This window comes from Hibiscus syriacus, unplaced genomic scaffold, assembly GCF_006381635.1.
Source record: "Hibiscus syriacus cultivar Baekdansim isolate YM2019G1 unplaced genomic scaffold, ASM638163v2 tig00110387_pilon, whole genome shotgun sequence".
NCBI lineage: Eukaryota > Viridiplantae > Streptophyta > Magnoliopsida > Malvales > Malvaceae > Hibiscus > Hibiscus syriacus.
Genome location: NW_024062717.1, coordinates 4844745 through 4863405, shown reverse-complemented (window position 1 = coordinate 4863405; position 18661 = coordinate 4844745). Strand labels below are relative to the sequence as shown.

Here is an 18661-nt window from a genome sequence, read left to right as displayed (position 1 = left end):
AGGGATATAAAATGAGGTAAAATATAAAGTGTAGAGAAGATTATAAAAAGATTTTCGTGCTTAAAATGACAGTTTTGGGCTATATGCATCGATGCACATTCAATGTGCACCGATGCATCAAGGATAAATCCCAGAAATTGTTCAAGGTGTATCGATGCACTCTTTTAAAATACAAATATCAAATGCCATCAGTGCATCGATGCATAAGGAGTGCATCGATGCACCCCCTTAAATATAAACATCGAATAGGATTTATGCATCGATGCATGGTGTGGTGCATCGATGCATACCTTCATTAAAAGATGAAAATGGCTTTTCTTTTAGCCCAAGAAATGATAGTTTGGAATACATTAATTAGTATACTGATTAGCATCAATGAATTACTCTGTAGATACCGAGCCTAAACAAGTTCCAGAACAATTGCCTCGTAATTTCGATCGAGGAAAAAACAAGGAAATATAGGTGAGTGCATATGCATAGCATGAATATAGTATTATATTCAGTTCTAGACTTATGATAAGTCTAGATTCAATATTTTGATACATGATCGCATTTCATATTATGATACATGACATGAATTCATATTATATGCATTAAGTGACATGAATGTGTAGGAAATGTTATATAAGCTATGTGATAAAGTGATGGAACATGATATGTTCATGTGATAAAGGTATGGAAATTATATGTCTATACAATATAAATTATGGGAATGGTGAAAGCCCATGTTATGTAGATAAGAACTATAGGTATAGTTGGCATGCCAAGAGTAGATGGTCTACGCGGTCCTTCGGGACATATATGTATTCTTTGGAACATGTGTGAGGTCTTTTAAGACACATACTTGATCCTAGGCATATGTATATGATTCTTAAGGAAATTTTCTACGTGGTCCTTAGGGTCAATCTTATATGGCACTACGGTGCAATTCTACGGCACTTCGGTGCAATTCTAAGTGGCACTTCAGTGCATTTATACGAGCTATGGTGACAGCATAATGCACAACCTCACAGTACTCACATACCTTAGGTTCTCAGTATGATATCATGGGCCAATAATCTTATTAATATGAATTCATGAATGTCAATATATTATGCTTACAGGTAAAGAACATGGTGATATAAACTGCATGGTTAAGCATTTGATTTTATCTCATTCCATTAAATTATGGCAATTCCATTACATTTCTTTGTTATTATTATTATTATATTACCTCACTAAGTCGATGACTTAGCGTGTGAGTGTTTTACACGTAGGATCCAAGAAAGTAGACGAGACAGGTTAAGCAGCTGGACAATATTACTCCTGCAACTATCAGATCAGAGGCAACTTGAGTAGTAGGTCCTTTTGTTATGTAAATGAATGTTGGCATGTAATCAAAGTGTCAAGTGATGTATGCTCTGATTATTTTGATAAACTTGTATTAATATATGTATAGTATTGTATTTTAATAAAATAAGTTCGAATGTTTTATCAGTTTTTTTAAAGTATTATTTTGTATAGTCAATGTGACAGCCTGGACTCGTATCCGGGTCGGGTATGGGTTGAGGGTGTTACAGGCACTTCGTGTGCATAATCACGAAATTCATCATAAGTTGATGAATCACCGTACATACACTTCATGTGCATAATAATGGAATTCATCATAAGTTGATGAATCACCGTACAGACACTTCGTGTGCATATTCACGAAATTCATCATGAGTTGATGAATTTCCGTATAGGGTACTTTGTGTGCTAACATGTTAATGAACATAAATATAATGGAGTAAAAGAACCATAATAGCACCAATGGTGCAAAGTTATAAGTCTTTACAATAAATTGTAAAGAGTTACTTGACATTAGAATTGTTACCCTATATTATGTTTATAAGTTGATTATGATTATGTTTACCTCACTAAGTAATACTTAACGTGTGTTCATTCCACATGTAGGTTGAATACCAGCTGGGTAAGGAGATCATCGGACATCCAGTCAGAGTCGCCTAATCAGTAACAATATGACATACATGTCTACTTTTGATATGTTTTAGTTGGCATGTAATAGGTGTAGTAAAAACGCTCTGTAAAACCTTTGAATTGAACTACCGTAAAACGGTAAAATTTGGAACATCTCTTTTGTGTGTATATATAAGCTAGTACATGTTTTAATTATAAATACATTTTAATGGTTTTATAAAATGAAACAAATTTATACATATTTTTATATGGGAAAACTGTTTTAAAAGTGATGTAACATCTGTAGCTCTTATACGTAAAGGTATACGGGAGATGAGTGTTACAAAGAATCTACATAAATTAGATATAACGCCATGTTTTAGTGACTAATTTGTTACTTTTAGGGTAAATTATGTGTTTAGTACCTAAACTATAAGTTTTGATCTGTTTAGTACTTAAACTTTCAAAATTTTCAAAAGCATACCTAATATTTAATTTTTGTTTTATTTTAGCACTCATTCGTTAACAACTTAATGCGTTTAGTACTTAAACTATTAGTTTTGGCCCGTTTTATTACCCAAACTTTCATATTTTTTCAAAACTTAAGTATGGTTTAGGTACTAACGTGTTTTGGTACCTAAACTTTCAATTTTTTCAACACTTAAATTTTGGTACTAAAAATAAAATAAAAACTGAACTTTAGGTATGATTTTGAAAAAAAAAATAAAAGTTTAGGTACTAAAATGGATCAAAACTAATAATTTAGATACTTAGTACGTAGTTTACCCATTTTTCTATGCTAAAAACGATGTATGCATTTGTGTTCAACATTTTTTTGAAAAATAATAAACATCATAGGTATTAGAATTACTTAATTGATGCAAAAACAATTATGCATATTAATTCAAAGATCTTAGAATATTATAATTTTCACAATTAGAATAAGTAATTAAAAAACATATCTTGATTTATCGAATTGATTTTAGAGATAATTTGATTGAAAAAAAAATGATTAGGAAAAGCTTGGTTTCTTTCACTTTACCTCTTAGTATTTAACAATATTTTGATGGAGAGAAAAAAGGTACTTTTTTGTTCTAAAAAATATAAACTATTCTCATTTTCTTAAAAAATAGAAAATGTCGAATAAAATGTATTTGATTGTAAAATTAAACAATAATTTTTAAAAAATAAAAACGAAAATAAGTAAAAATATGAAAAAATGTTTTAATATTATCATTAAAATTATTCTAGAAATTTGAAAAATAAGAAAAACATGAGATCTAGTTTTTTAACTTAACTTGCACGAGTTCAAATTCTTCTAACAACAATTTTTTTCCTTAATAGTATCTAAAACCCTCAAACTTTTGCAGAAAAACTAATGTGGCCCCTAAACTAGTTTTACACTCATTATAGTCCTTAAACTGGTTTTTTAATAATTTAATAATTTAATTTTTTTAGTATTTTTATATTTAATCTATTTTAAATATAATTAGGACATATTACTATAAAAATTGACACAAGAAACTAACCATTTGAGATCATACAGAATCATATAAGGAAAATGTTAAAAACTAATTCAAAGAACTCGAATAAAAATTACAAACAAATCTGACTGCATCTGTGAACGAAACGCAAAGAAAATTAAACTATTTAAAGACCACCAACAGATCACAAATCAGACTCGAGTGTCATGAGAAAACTATATTCGAATGTAAATCATGTATCCAAATACAATCCGATAGTTTAAAAGCAGGGAAGATCAACATGATAACAAATAGACACCATTTTGATCAGTCCAGAAACAATGAATACCGACAATCGGTAACCAGCATCAAGACTAGTGTCATCGTCAATTACAAAAATAAAGAAAAAAAGAGATTAACAACGGTAAAAGGAAAAGAAAAAATTTAGGGTAAACTAAATATATATATCTCTATTTAAAATAATTATATATTGGATTACAGATGGAATACAATAAAATTGTAAAATAAAATAATTAAAGTTCAACACAAAAATAAAAATATTATAAATATTTCAATTTAAATAAATTATTTTATCAGATTATTTGTAAAATATCAGATTTGATACAACTTCTCTATGGTAAAAAGAAAAATCCACATGAAAGATAAGAATCTATTATTGTAATTGTAATTGAAAATGATTCGAATAGTTTTAAGAATATTTTAATTAAAAATGATAAAATATGTAAATACTTTAATAAATGGAATAACTTTTCTTTTATCAAATTAACGCCACTAACTTAATTATCAATTGAAATATAATTATTGGAAAAACATACAACCATGCCCTTTATTTATAGTAAATAGCTAGCTATGCGTCAACTTACATCAATCTTTTTTTTAAAATGAAAAATAAAGAAATTCAACCATTTTGGAGGTTTCACTTACTTAACGCTCCCCTTTTCTTTCAATCAATTTCCTTTTCGAAATTTTAAACAAAAATGATTACACTCAAGCCGGCTAATCCTCCGATTTATTGTTCTTCTTCCGGTTCCAAGAGTGGACAGTTTTTTCTTGTTCCAAAGATTGGTTTCATGAAGTTGCCGTCGCTTTCTTTAGGGTTGAATGGTGGTAACCATGCCAGGTTGAGCTTGATTCTGGCGACGGAGGAATCCACTGTCGCGATGACGAATGGCCGTGCCGCCGCTGTCGTTTCCGGTATTGTTTTTAACATATTTTTTCTTAATTTTCATTGGTGACAAATGTTTAAATTTCTTTTTTGTGGCCAAGAATTTAGTTCAAACTTCAAGGTGTTATTTTTTCCCGCGTCGGTGGAATCAGATTGAATCTTGTTTTTAATTAAAAGAAAATGAAATCTAGTTTCTTCCACCTTAATCTCGTCGGTGGTATTAGATACTGCCAGAAGTGGTATCTTTAGCTGGCTTGGGTTCTGAAGCAATTTATTATGGTGGGAAAAGGTTTAATTAGTTGGGTAGTTTTGATATGCTATAGTTTAATTTAAGGTTAATTTAGTCAGTTTTTAATTTAAAATATTATTATATTTAACTTATATATAAATTTATAACATTTCGGTTGTTACGGACTAGGTTTAGGACTTACAAATGAAAATATGATTAAAAATAGTAATATTTTCTGTTTCAATATAAAATATTATTTTATCAAACTTAAAAAAATAGTCAATTTTTATTTTTAATCTTATATTAACAAATTATATTTTAGAATTTAGGTAATTATGGTGATTTTCTCAAAAAATCACTGATTTTTTTTAATTATTTACGTGTCAGACACCGTTAGATAAAATATTACGGATCTAGCACCCTTTGTAGAAAGATGCGTCCCATGCACCACGACACGTGTTGAAAGATGCAACCCATTAATCGTGCTTTTCTAGGATGGGTGTTAGATTTGTAAAATTTTCAAAAACGATGTCTAACAGGTAATTAATTTCTGTTAGGTGATATTTGTGTAAAAACGTAATAGCTAATCAATTATTATATAATAAAATTAAGTAATATGACCATAAATTATCAAAATAATGATGACTCAATTATTAAAATAAAATGAATTAAAAATAAAATAATAATAAATAAATTTTTAAAAAATCAGATAAAAATAAAATATATTAAAATATTTGATATAATTATAACTCATGTATTTTCAATTATTATATTAAAAATCAATTATAAATTATGATACATCGACCAATTAATGGAGTATATATATTCGTTATAATTTAAATTAATCATTTATTCTGCTATTATTCAAATTAATTAAGAAAACTAATGGTAAAATATTTCTAAAAGAAAAGTATAAACACATACATGAAAATCTAAAGATTTCTCTTTGTTTTGTGTTACTCTCTAAATTTGTAACAAAATTCAATAAATAAAGTAAAATTAAAAAATATCACTTATATATTTAAAATATTCTTTCTAAAATTAATTTTAAAAAATATAAAATAAATATAAAATTCTAGTTTTATTAAAAATGAATACACATTATTAACTGTTGTTAAAAATAATAATTAATGAATAATAATTCATTTGATCACTTAATTGTAATTAAAATTTTATTTTAATATTTTTAAACAATTAATTTTAAAAGTTAAGAATTTTTTCAAAAATATGAAATTTATAATTTTTAAATTATAAAATATTTATTATTATTATTATTATTATTATCATCATCATCATCATCTTGGAAAAAAATAATGGTTATAAAAGTTTTATAAAATTATTCATATTTTAAATTATTTTTCCTCAAAGTTTTTCTAAATTAGACTATACATATATAATTTTGAAAGGGTCAAAAAGGTATCAGAAAGTGTAAAATGGTAATTGGTAGACAACTGTATGCAAAAACAAAAAAATTTCGAGTTATAAAATAATTTGAAAAAGCATATTTAAAGATTTTAAAGCAAAAAGTTTTTTGCAAACGAAAAAAAGTTGACGTTTTTACATAAATATCATCCTAACAGAAATTAATTACATATTACGTACCATTTCAGAAAATTTTATGAATCTAACACCCATCCCAAAAAGGTTCGGTTCATGGGCCGCGCTTCTCAACACGTAGCGCCACATCAACGTAAGGCGCGGTGCATGAGATGCGTCTTTCTGCAAAGAGTGTTAGATCCGTAATATTTTCTCTTACGGATACGAAAATTGCCCGTAATTATCGTATTTTTTAACTTATTTTCAAACTTAATTGGGGTATACACTTGTAAGCATTGCAATTATTTTTGTACTTTGCTCTGATTGGTTCTTGTACTTCTCTTTCTATACCGTGGCTGCATCTGGAATCCCTTATTTAAAATGGTGATTATCCATGAATATTCGGCTGGAATTGATAGGTTACTCCAAAGTCCAACCCCATTTTCTTGTCATAGATATATAGTTTCCCAAACTACCTTGAGTCCTTGACAAGGGTCTACATTCTAGATAGCCTCATGAGGGTCATTTCTGGTTAAATCTGAGACAACTTATCATGGAAAATTGGAAGCAGACCAGTTAACCCTCTCTAACTATCCATTATATACTGTTGTACATCTTATTAAGGTGTAAAAAAAAAAATCTGACATTTGATTTCCGAATAATTCAAATCTGCAATTCAAGGAAAAACGGATAATCAGGTGGAATACAGATACAAATTGTTTAAATTCTACAAAATTAATCCTTTAGAGTTTGGACACCTTTTAACTTAATAAATGAGTGACCCACTAATCCATTAAGCCTCTAGTACAAATATATATATATATATATATAAATAAAAGATGTTGAATAAAGTTAAATATAAAATTTAAATGTGAATTTTTTATCAAAATAAGTTTTATGTTCGGATCTAAATATCCAATTCAAAAATTTGTATATTTGAAAAATCTAATATCCAACCTTTTCAGATTGAATACATATTACAATTCTAGTAATACAAATTTTCAGATTGAATAATATCCGATAGCCAAAAATATACACCCCTACCTATCAGATATCCAAAAATATACACCCCTATCTCCTATGATTGTCAGAATCCGTTTGTAGTACATCCATGAAATAAGTTAGTGGACTCCTCGTTATTGGACACATATGTTGTACATACTTTACAGTATGTTGAGCATGCTCATGTGCCACACATAGCCTCTTGACTTCCAAATTCGGGTAACATAGTTTCAAACTCATGATATCTTTGGATATGGTTTCCTTCCGGTTGGGTTTACTAATTTCAAAGGTTTAACTAGGTGAATATCCACCACAAATGGTTACTAATGGAAAGCCAGGAAACATTGTATGGCACAGAAGTTCAGTTGGTAAAGTTCATCGGCAAGAGTTACTTCAGCAAAAGGGTTGTGTCATATGGATTACGGGTCTCAGTGGCTCAGGTTTGTTCAAGTAGTATTTTATACTACTTTTCACATTAGTGCTCATCTGTAGTTGCTATGAGCTTATTTGTTGTTTTCTGCTACCTAAGAATATATAAGATGGTTTCATGGGCTTATGGTGTGCTTTTGTAGTCTCTTTTATGTGCTAAAACAGTAAATAAAACGTTTCTAAAAACTGAACCACTGGTGTATGAATTTAGGAAAGAGCACTTTGGCATGTGCTCTCTGCCAAGCCTTGTATTCTACCGGGAAGTTGACGTACATCCTTGATGGTGATAATGTTCGTCATGGGTTAAACCGTGACCTTACTTTTAAAGCCGAAGATCGTGCAGAAAACATTCGAAGGATTGGTAAATGCTGATTGATTTCTCATCATAGTCCTTTCCTTTATCCTTTCACTCTCTTCTTGTGGTTTCAAGTTGCAACTTTGCATGATTCACAAACAGGAGAGGTAGCAAAGCTCTTCGTTGACGCCGGCATCATCTGCATTGTCAGCGTGATATCTCCCTATCAAAGAGACAGGGATGCATGCCGTGCACTGTTGCCAGAAGGAGATTTCATTGAGGTAATCCATAGGTGAAATAAAATTTAAATCAGATAGGGCTTCTTTACTGCTTTATAAACCTGCTATGACAGGTGTTCCTGGATGTGCCAATCGAAATATGCGAGGGAAGGGACCCAAAGGGCCTGTATAAACTTGCAAGAGCTGGAAAAATTAAAGGTTTCTGCCCTTAATTTTGTGCCTTGAAGATTGGTATAAGCTAACATTTAAAGAGTTGCTTACCTAATATTTTCTTTGTAGGTTTTACCGGTGTCGATGACCCGTATGAACCACCTCTGAATTGTGAGGTATGTGTATTGGAGTAACATTCTTGTATAATTGGTCACAAGTACATGAAAATTTTCAGCTGACATGTATCTTGAAATGGTCATTTCTATTTTACAGTTAACATTGCCACCAAAGGGATACAGCTGTGCTTCCCCATCCGAAATGGCCGAAACTGTGATATCTTACCTGGAGGAGAAGGGGTACCTGCAGGCCTAAGAAGGTACAAATCGAGTGATTACCGGTTTCCATAATCGACTGTAATTCCACCAATGAAAATCGATTATTTTCTAAATCAAGGAAATTTCTCATTTCCTGCATTAGAAGAACTTATGGTTTCATATATCCATGTAATCCTGTTTTTGGCATCAAGGAAACTTCTTGTTTCCTGTATATGTAGTTTATGTTATGTATTAGATAATTAGAATGCGTGTCCTTTGTTAGGCCTCATTAAAGCCTTGCTATGGGGGAGTAATTGGTGCATCGATTTGTATCATATGGCGTTGTAATGGTTTTGCTTACTAATAAACTCAGATTTTCTCTTAAGGATACCCTTTTAAGTTCGTATTTTTTTTCAATAATATTTTAAAGAACCTTTTTAGTTAATTTTAAAATAAAATATTTTTCAGTTTAAATCTAATAATTATAATCATTTAACTCAGAGATAAAAATTGAACCGAATCGAAACAAACATATTAATTATATCCAATAACTCTTGCTAGGGTATTTAGGTTCATTTTACCTTGTTTTATTATCTCTCAAACATATCCACTCTTATTAAAGTACATCAAATCATCAAATGCATACCAAACATATCACTTAGCCACTCTACCATATTCATGTGTAGGGGTGCTTAATGAGTTGGGCAACTCATGAGCACCTCGAACTCGACTCGTTAAAATTCGATAAAAACTCGACTCGAGTTGACTCGACTTGAACAGAACTCGAGACCTTAACAAGTTGAGTTGAATAAAGTGCAACTCTACTCGATAAGTTCATAAACAACTCGTTAATTTTTTGTATAATTTTTTAGTAGTTATCTTAAAAACTTATTTTATTCAAAAAAATTATTAATTTACTAATAGATAATAAAAAAGATGATAAATTGCTAATCTATTAATTTTCTTATAAATAACAAAAATATTAAATTATTAATTAATATTTTATTATAATAAAAATTAAACCATATTCATCATTTTAATGTATTTGAGGAGTGTTATTTTGGAATTTAGACTTTGAAATTGCTTCATACTCTTTTGATAATTTTTTTGGTTAAATTTATTAATTTATGTTTATGTGAAGCTCTACATAGTATTAGTAGATTTTACCTTAGTTACGAAAGTAAAGTAAAAATTTCAATGAGTTTAACGAGCAACGAGTAACAAGTCAAGCAACAAGTTTTTTTAATGAGCACGAGTCGAGCAAAATTTTAACGAGCGACGAATCAAGTCGAACAACAAAATTTTTTAACGAAGCACGAATCGAGCACTGTCAAACTCGCAATCGACTCACTCGATAAGCACCCCTATTCATGTGTCAAATACCATTCACTAATATGAATCAATGATCATTTCATAAGTAGCATGTTATTATTACATTAAGTCATCATTATTGTCGACACCATTTTTTCGCCTGGGTAGGGAAAAAACTAGTACGACTTGGGGTTTTTCTTTGATTTTTTTTTGAAAAGTGAAGAGTCACCACCAATCATTTTAAGGTGCAATCGAGACACCATAAAAATCGGGCGATTTTAATAAAACATTTTATTTTTGATCAAAACACCAAGTTTAGGATCTACGAAAACAAAAAAATAGGTTTAGGAGTCAGGTATGCGTGAGGAATGATTAGCACCCCTATAGCGTCTAAAAATCGGTACCTAGTTGATTGCCCTATATTTAAAATTGGAAAATTTGGGTTCAAACTTTATTTAATAAAAAATTCATTATGGATGCACAGTTGAAGAATGTATTCGCTTATTAAAGTCAATAACATTTGCCCCTTAGCATGAATGCGGAAGATCAACTATTGTGCTCAATAACCAGACATTGTCTTGAGATTTTTGAAAATCATGATGCAATTTTGAAAATGTTGTCAACCTATTTCAGGAATCACCAGTAGTTACCCCCTAAGCATACTTGCGGGAGATATACTATTAACTCCCTAATAAGTGAACATTACCTTGTGTTTGAAAATATATGCAATCAATCAGTCACTCTATTTATAATCCTAATTTTACTAGGTGAGTTTATTAAAGGATTTATAGCCTAAAAAATTGTCAAACTATGTAATTAAAGAATCTAAAGGACTAAACCTAAAAATATAGGTTCTAATATTAATCATATTCAATTTTAACTTGTTATTAAATCGAATAATCGAGATGGTCCCTTGAGCATTTAGGTGAGGGCCAACTCAGATTACCCCCTAAATTACAAGGACTAGATTGAAATCTAACCTAAAGTGGAGGATCTAATTATCCAAATTGATTATGTTAATTTAAAGTTCTACTTAAAAGTTTAAAGACTAAAATGCAAGGAAACTAAAGTTCAGAGACCTAAATGTAAAAATCTAAAGTAGAAGGTCTAAATCTATAATACCTAAAGTTTAAGGACTAACCAATAAATCAAGACTCTAATAATTGAACTAATTAACTATTAAAAATTAAGGGATTAGTCTAGGTAAGCTTTAAAATTATTTAATGATTAACAATTTGGGGATTTGGACAATTGACTCGAGTAATCGAGCATTTTATGCGAAAACTTGAATCAAATTGCTCCTTAATTAAACACAAGGTAAAACCTTAATTACTAAATCATATTTCATGTAAGAGGATTTGATCTAAGAACAATTTCTAAAAGATAATTAAATTTTAAAAAACTAGAAATATCATTTAATCGTACCCATTAAAATGAACGTAAGTAATGCGACAAGTTAAATGTAAACAAAAAAATAAAATGAACCAACTAATTAAATTAAATGACAAAAAGGAACGCATTAATAATACCTATTCAAGTAAAACAAATTAAATAATTTAAATTTAAAGAAAAAAAATTAAAAATTAACATTATAATACAGGGTTAAATGTAATAAAAATCATAAAGACTACAATGTAATGAACAATCACATATTATGGGTCCAAATTAAATTACAGCATAAGTACTATAATCAATGACTAAATTAAACAGAACAAAAAATGAATAACTAAATCAAAACAAAATAAAACAACATATTAGTGACCTAAATATAAAAACGCGCTAAAACTAGAGGGACTAAAATGAAAATATACCAACAATACATAACATGCATTAAAAAGGAGAAATAATAGAATTGGTACGATATAAAATGGGTAAATAACAAATTTGGTCATCGTAGGTGACCAAAACGCAAAAAAATGATAATTTTAGGGGGACTTAAGCATGATTCCCCCTAAACTTCTAATATAAAACACATTTCCTTTTCTTTATTTCATTTTAACCTATTTCCAAAAAAAAAAAAAAAAACTCTCCTAACTCTCTCTCTCGACCGACTTTGCCGGACCCACTGCCTCCGTCTCAACCGCTGCTCTGGCAACCACCCACGGTGGCCGGAGTACCCTAGACCTATCCCAAAACCACCCAAAATGTCTGATCTCCCTCTCTAAACCCTAAAACCAATAACTAAAGACATAAAAACAGATCTAAAATGCCCCAAAGGAAACTTGACCTCTCGACTTCTCCACTTCGGCGAAGACCTAACTGCAACAAGGTAAATAAACTAACCCTTTTTTTACTTTTTGTTTAGTTTCAAAAAGAAATAAAATGAAAAAATGGTTCTGAAAAAAACATTTTACCTCTGGAAACATTTTTTTGTATTGCTTCAAAAATTAGTGGGAAAAAGATCCCTTTACATCTTCGTTTTCTGGTTCTTATACCCAATTACAGAGATTATTTTTCAATAAAAATGTTTTATTGAGAATGTTGATGATTCAGTTCGATTTGAGTTAGGTTTTTTGTTTGGGCCCATGTTTGGGTTTTGGTTTGGGCCCGAGTTTGGGTTTGGATATTGGGTATTGGGTTTGTAATTAATAAAAAAAATAATATTTTATAATAATAATAATAATAATAATATTAATAATAATAGTAGTAATATTATAGGTTGAAAAATGGTGACTGCAACTGCCCCTCTTTGCTCTATTTTTGCTCATTTCAATGGAACTGGAATAGAGCAAAGACACAAAACACCATTTTTCAACATGATCATTGCTTGTCGAGTTACGAGTTCTTCTCGTGACAAACTCTTTAATGGGGATGTCAATCCACCTCCTTCTACGATGGCTAAGACCTTATTGAACAAGTTCTTCTCGTTATGAACTTCTTCTTTCGAAACTGATGACCCAACTCTTTTGTGATAGTTGATCCAAGGTGATGTTGATCCAACTCCTTATGTGATGGACAAGCAAAGTATTGAACAATTTCTTCTAATTAGGAGCTTATTCTCTCGGAAATGTTGACCTAACTCCTTATGTGATAGAATCAATCATAGTGTTGATGCTGATCCAACTCCTTATATGATGGATGAGCCAAGGTCGTTGCTGTTCCAACTCCTTATGTGATGTAATCGAGCTAAGTTTGAATAAGTTCTTCTCATTTTGAACTTCTTCTCCCTCATCGGATGAGTTATTCTCATTACGAACCCTTCCATTTGGCAATGTTGTTCCACCTCATTCTATGATGGATGAAATCCGGTTGAAAAAGTTCTTCTCGTTATGAACTTCTTCTCATTATGAACCATTCCATTGGAAATGTTAACTGATTTATCCTCTATTTGAAAAGTTTTAAATCTAAAAAAGATTATCTTATGTCAGTGATTTGTTTTTAAAGTACCCAAAGGTAATGACCCGATGGTCCTTCATTTTACTGAGATCTATTTCTTTCAATTATGAAAGTTATGGACTGATTCTTTACTGAAGTCGTGACATAAAATCTTTGAATTCCTGTCAAATGTTCAAAACTTGATGACAAATGAATGTGTATGCTCCTACTTTTGCAAATGCCTAAATATGCATGAATGATGTGATTTTTGTGTTTCGAGCTATATGGTCTTATAAATATTTGTTTTTCTATCTTTGTCGAGTCCTCGTCTTTGATGGTCCTTTTCTGGTATGTGATCCTGGCTTTCTTCACTCAAAATCAAGATTGATCTTTAATGTTTTATGCATGCTTCTCTTCAAAAGTGGTCGGAGATATGCCTTGGAACAAACTTTTATTGTCATTTAATTATTCATTTTGTCATTCAGGTTATTGACATCTCTTGTGTCACCTTCTATTAACCACTTTCTTTATTGAGTGTGAATATCGACATGGTGGCTTGTCTTGGATTCCCTGTATTTTATAGGTTAATTCAAAGTAATACCAAGAAATTACTTGTTTGAAACTGGGTTATGTTAATCTATTTGTGACATGAAGAAATGAATGATCTAAAGCTCGAAGTGATAATCATGAAATTTATTGATAAAATATAAGTTTTTACACAAAGTCATGGCAATCTAAAGACTTGAGTAAATACTCTAGAAACAAAAGACATATGGCCCAATGAATTATAACACAAGTATTCCTAAATCAGTCAGTTTAACACCTCAAGGTGATCATCTGTCTAAGAGATTTCAATGTCACGAAGCTGTATGTAGATGTGAAGTCTCTCACGAACTACAAGACTTTCGAGAGGGTTTATTTTCCAGATTCCCCAATATCAAAATGCATTTGAGTCACCTTTTCAGGTTTTCAACTTAAACCATTCATTTGTTTTCAAGATGACATTTGCGGATTTTCATATTGAACCATCATTTTCATTTTTCATTTTCCCCTTTCTTTTTCATTTTTTTTTATTTTTTTTCATAAGCATAATATGTCTTGACAGAGTCTGAATTTATCGGGTTCCTCAGCACTTTTTCATCCATTTCAGCCAAAATCAACGCTCCTCCAGAAAATGCATTTTTGACAATGTATGACCCCTCCCAATTAGGCATCCATTTCCCACAGAAATCCTTATAAATAGGCAAGATCTTTTTAAGCACTAGCTCACCCTCTAAAAACTCTCTTGGGCAAACTTTCTTATCGTGTACTCACATCATCCTTTTTTGGTACATCTGTCTATGACATATAGCTTTCAGTCTATTTTCTTTAATAAGATTAAGTTAATCAACCCGAGATTGAACACATTTTGCTTTATCTAACTCTACTTCTCTCAAGACTCAAAGTGATGGAATTTCAACCTCAACAGGTACGACTGCCTCTATTCCATAGACCAAAGAGAAAAGGGTTGTCCCTGTTGATGTTCGTACAATTATCTGATATCTATATAGGGAAAAGGGTAATTTCTCATGCCAATCTCTGTAGGTTTCAGTAGTCTTCGTAATAATCCTTTTGATTTTTTGTTTGCCGTTTCCACTGCCCATTCATTTTCAGGCGGTAGGTTACAGAGTTGGCATGCTTTATCTTAAACTGCGTACAAAGTTCATCTATCATCCTGTTATTCAGATATTAGCATTATCTGTGATGATCCTCTCCGGCAACCCATACCTAGAAATTATCTCTCTTTTTATGAACTTGCAAATTGTTGATCTTGTGATACTGGAATAAGAAGTAACCTCTACCCACTTAGTGAAATAATCGATTGCCACTAAGATGAAGAGATGCCCATTTTATGCCTTTGGTGTTATTTCCCCAATGACGTCTATACCCCACATGGAAAACGACCACGGTGAAATCATAACATGTAAATGCAAATGTGGTGCCTGAATTTTATCTGCATATATCTGACATTTGTTTCATCTTCTTACATAGTCGACACAATATGTATGTATCGTTTTCCAATAGTACACATATCTCATGATTTTCCTGGCTATAGATAAATTATTTGCTTATGTTCCACATGTTCCACCATGAACCTCTTCCATAATGCTCTTTACTTCTTTGGCAGCCACACACCTTAACAAGACTTGATCGTTAGCCCTTATGTATAAGATCTCTCAATCGAGAAAGTATCTAGCTGTCATTCCCCTAATTATTTTCTTGTCATTTTCAGATGTACCTAGAGGGTATATCATAGTACCATGGATGGCCATCCGCTTCATCTTCTTGGAGATAGTAATATTCTAGGGTTTCATACTTTTACATCTTGATTGGCATCATGTTTGCTTTCCTATTTGCCTTAAACATCGCAGCTAACGTAGCCAGAGTATCGACTATTTGATTATCTTCTCGAGGAAGATAGCTGAATGTAACATCTTCAAATTATTTCAATAGTTTAAGGACCAAAATTTGATATTCAATTAATTTTGAGTCCTTTGTCTCCCATTCTTCCTTTAGATGATACACTACTAATGAGGAATCTCCATATACTTTAAGCATTTTAACTTTTCTTTCGATGGTTACTTTTAACCCCATAACACATGCTTTATATTCTGACATATTTTTGGTGCAAAAGAATTCCAATTTACTTGTGAAAGGATAATAAACATCTTCTAGGGAAATCAACACTACCCCAATTTCTTTCCCCAAAGTGTTAGAGGCTCCATCAAAGTATAATTTCTAGGATTTGTTATCCGTGACACTTTCTTCTTCAGTGGAGATGTACATTAAATCCTCATCTGGGAAGTTAAAGTTTAGAGGATCGTAATCTTCTTAGGTACGCTTCATAAGAAAGTCGGCTATAAAACTCCCTTTTATCACCTTTTGACTCACATACACAATATCGAACTCAAATAACAACATCTTCCACCTAGTCAGTCTACCAGTCAATGTAGGAGATTCCATCATGAATTTTAATGGATCCATCCTTGATTAACCACATAGTATGGTATAATATTCCAGAGCCTTCAGTTTTCCCAAACTAAAGTATAACATAACTTTTGAATCGGTGGGTATGGAGTCTTGCAATCGGTGAATTTCTTGCTCATGTAATAAATGGCTCTCTCCTTTTTTCCTGACTCATCATGTTGCCCAACACGCATCCCATTGAATTCTCGAAAACTGTTAAGTAGAGAATTAACGGCATAGAAGGCACTGGTACTACTAGGTTTGGAGCATTAAACATGTATTTCTTGATAATCTCTAAAGTCTCTTGGTATTCATCATTTCTAACCTCAATGTTATTCTTTCTAAGCAATCTGAACATTGTATCACACTTATTGGTCAACTGGGAAATGAACTGAAATATATAGTTAAGTTTTCCAAGGAACCCTTAAACTTCTTTCTACATACGAGGTATGGGAAGATCTTGAATCACCTTGACTTTATCTGGATTGATCTCTCCTTTATGATTCACCATGAAGCCTATTAATTTCCATGATTTTCTCCCAAATGTGCATTTGGTTGGATTGAGCTTTAATTGGTACTTTCTCATCCTTTGGAAGAGTTTTCTTAGGTTCTGTATATATTCTTCTTCGGTTCAAGATTTGACAATCATGTCATCCACGTATTCTTCAATTTCCTTATGCATTATATCATGGAAGAGAGTCACCAACATTTTTCAACCCAAACAGCATCACTTTATAGCATAAAGTGCCCCACATGGTTATAAATGTAGTTTTCTCCATGTCTTCAGGATTCATTTTGATCTGATTATATCTCGAGAAGCCATCCATGAAGAAAAACCATGAATGCCCTGCAGTGTTTTCCACCAAAGTATCTATATGAGGCAAGGGAAATTGTCTTTTGGACTAGCCTATTAAGGTCTCGATAATCTACGCACATGCAAACCTTCCCATCTTTCTTAGGTATAGGGACGATATTGGCTACCCATTCAAGATACTTTGCCTCCTGAAGAAACCCACATCAATCTGTTTTGTCACTTCCTCTTTGATCTATAATAGTATATATGACCTCATTCTTCTTAGTTTCTACTGAACTGGCTTGCATTCTAGTCTAATTGGCAGTTTATGGACTACTATATCATTGCTTAACCTATACATATCCTAGTATGACCATACAAAGACATCCTTGAATTCTTGGAGTAAACTTATCAATTATTTCCTTATTCCTGTAGACAAAATAGTGCTAATTTTTATCTCTCTCATTTCTTCTGTTGTTCCCAAATTTACCAGCTTGGTTTTTTCCATGTGGGGTAGAATCTGTTTCATTTCATTTTCCTTAATAACTAGTTAGAAACATCACAATCTGCATCATTTTTGCACTCATTGACTTTTTCCAGAAAAAGGTCACTCAAAATCTATCTTGTGGCTGAATTGAGGAACATTAATGCTAGTATCATCATGACATCTACATAAAATATGGTCGGATGTATTTGAAATGAATGTAAAGAATAAAGAATATAGAGCAAAGGTTATGGCGCAAAGAACATGGTACAAAAAAGTGAAAAATAAAATTGATTGTCATTTGATAAATAAAAAATATCTTTCATTGATCAGTCCTGATAACAGTAATTCTTACAAAATGTTTCTTTTAATACTTTTAAGTATGAACAAAAGTTATCCTTGAGCATTACTTTGAATTAGACCTAAAAACTACAAGGAGGTCATTTGTTTTTCACTAGGAAAGCAAAGACAGATTCCAACTAAAAAAATTCAGGCTGGTTGCCCCCGGTAATCATGTTGACAGACAGTTCTTCTAAAGCCTCACTCATTATATTATGCTCTTTCATCAGCTCCCCGATCTTGATAGCATTGGTCAGTTGCTGCTCCATATCATACACCCCTCCAAATTTGAAAGAACTCTCTATAGGAGGGAATGACATACGTTCCTCATAGATATCTTCACTTTTCATTCTGGCCTTTCTTGCTTCAGGCATCTTTTTTAGTTCCTGGCCACATTGTTGGAATATTGGCTTGAATCCAAGCCTAAAGCGGTCTTTCTTCTATTCAATGGCAACGGGTCATACCCTTCATTGTAGATTCATACCTAGTCATTTTTTGACCTTTGCCCCTCTTCCCAAAGTTTGTCTTACTTCCATCTTGGTACAATCAAATAGCTTGGGGCATGGAAATTTACTTTCTTCGATAATATATGCAACATTGATGAACTCTAAGGCCCTGAAGGAGCATTCCAA

General features: G+C 31.5%; 1 protein-coding gene across 1 annotated transcript; it reads left to right on the top strand.

The window, feature by feature from the left end:
* Nucleotides 1-4317: 4317 nt before the first annotated feature.
* LOC120122717 (adenylyl-sulfate kinase 3-like) lies at nucleotides 4318-9183 on the top strand. Its single transcript, XM_039141830.1, has 7 exons — nucleotides 4318-4616; nucleotides 7654-7794; nucleotides 7995-8144; nucleotides 8241-8359; nucleotides 8431-8515; nucleotides 8597-8643; nucleotides 8741-9183. The coding sequence occupies exons 1-7, from the start codon at nucleotides 4400-4402 to the stop codon at nucleotides 8837-8839; spliced, it is 858 nt and encodes a 285-aa protein (XP_038997761.1). The 5' UTR covers nucleotides 4318-4399; the 3' UTR covers nucleotides 8840-9183.
* The last annotated feature ends 9478 nt before the right edge of the window (nucleotides 9184-18661 follow it).

Bases quoted from the DNA above. Each gene is read 5' to 3' on its own strand.
- LOC120122717 (XM_039141830.1), top strand. From the start codon at position 4,400: ATGATTACACTCAAGCCGGCTAATCCTCCGATTTATTGTTCTTCTTCC. The intron at 7,795-7,994 runs GTTTGTTCAAGT...GTATGAATTTAG, and splicing joins TACGGGTCTCAGTGGCTCAG to GAAAGAGCACTTTGGCATGT. The intron at 8,644-8,740 runs GTATGTGTATTG...TCTATTTTACAG, and splicing joins AACCACCTCTGAATTGTGAG to TTAACATTGCCACCAAAGGG.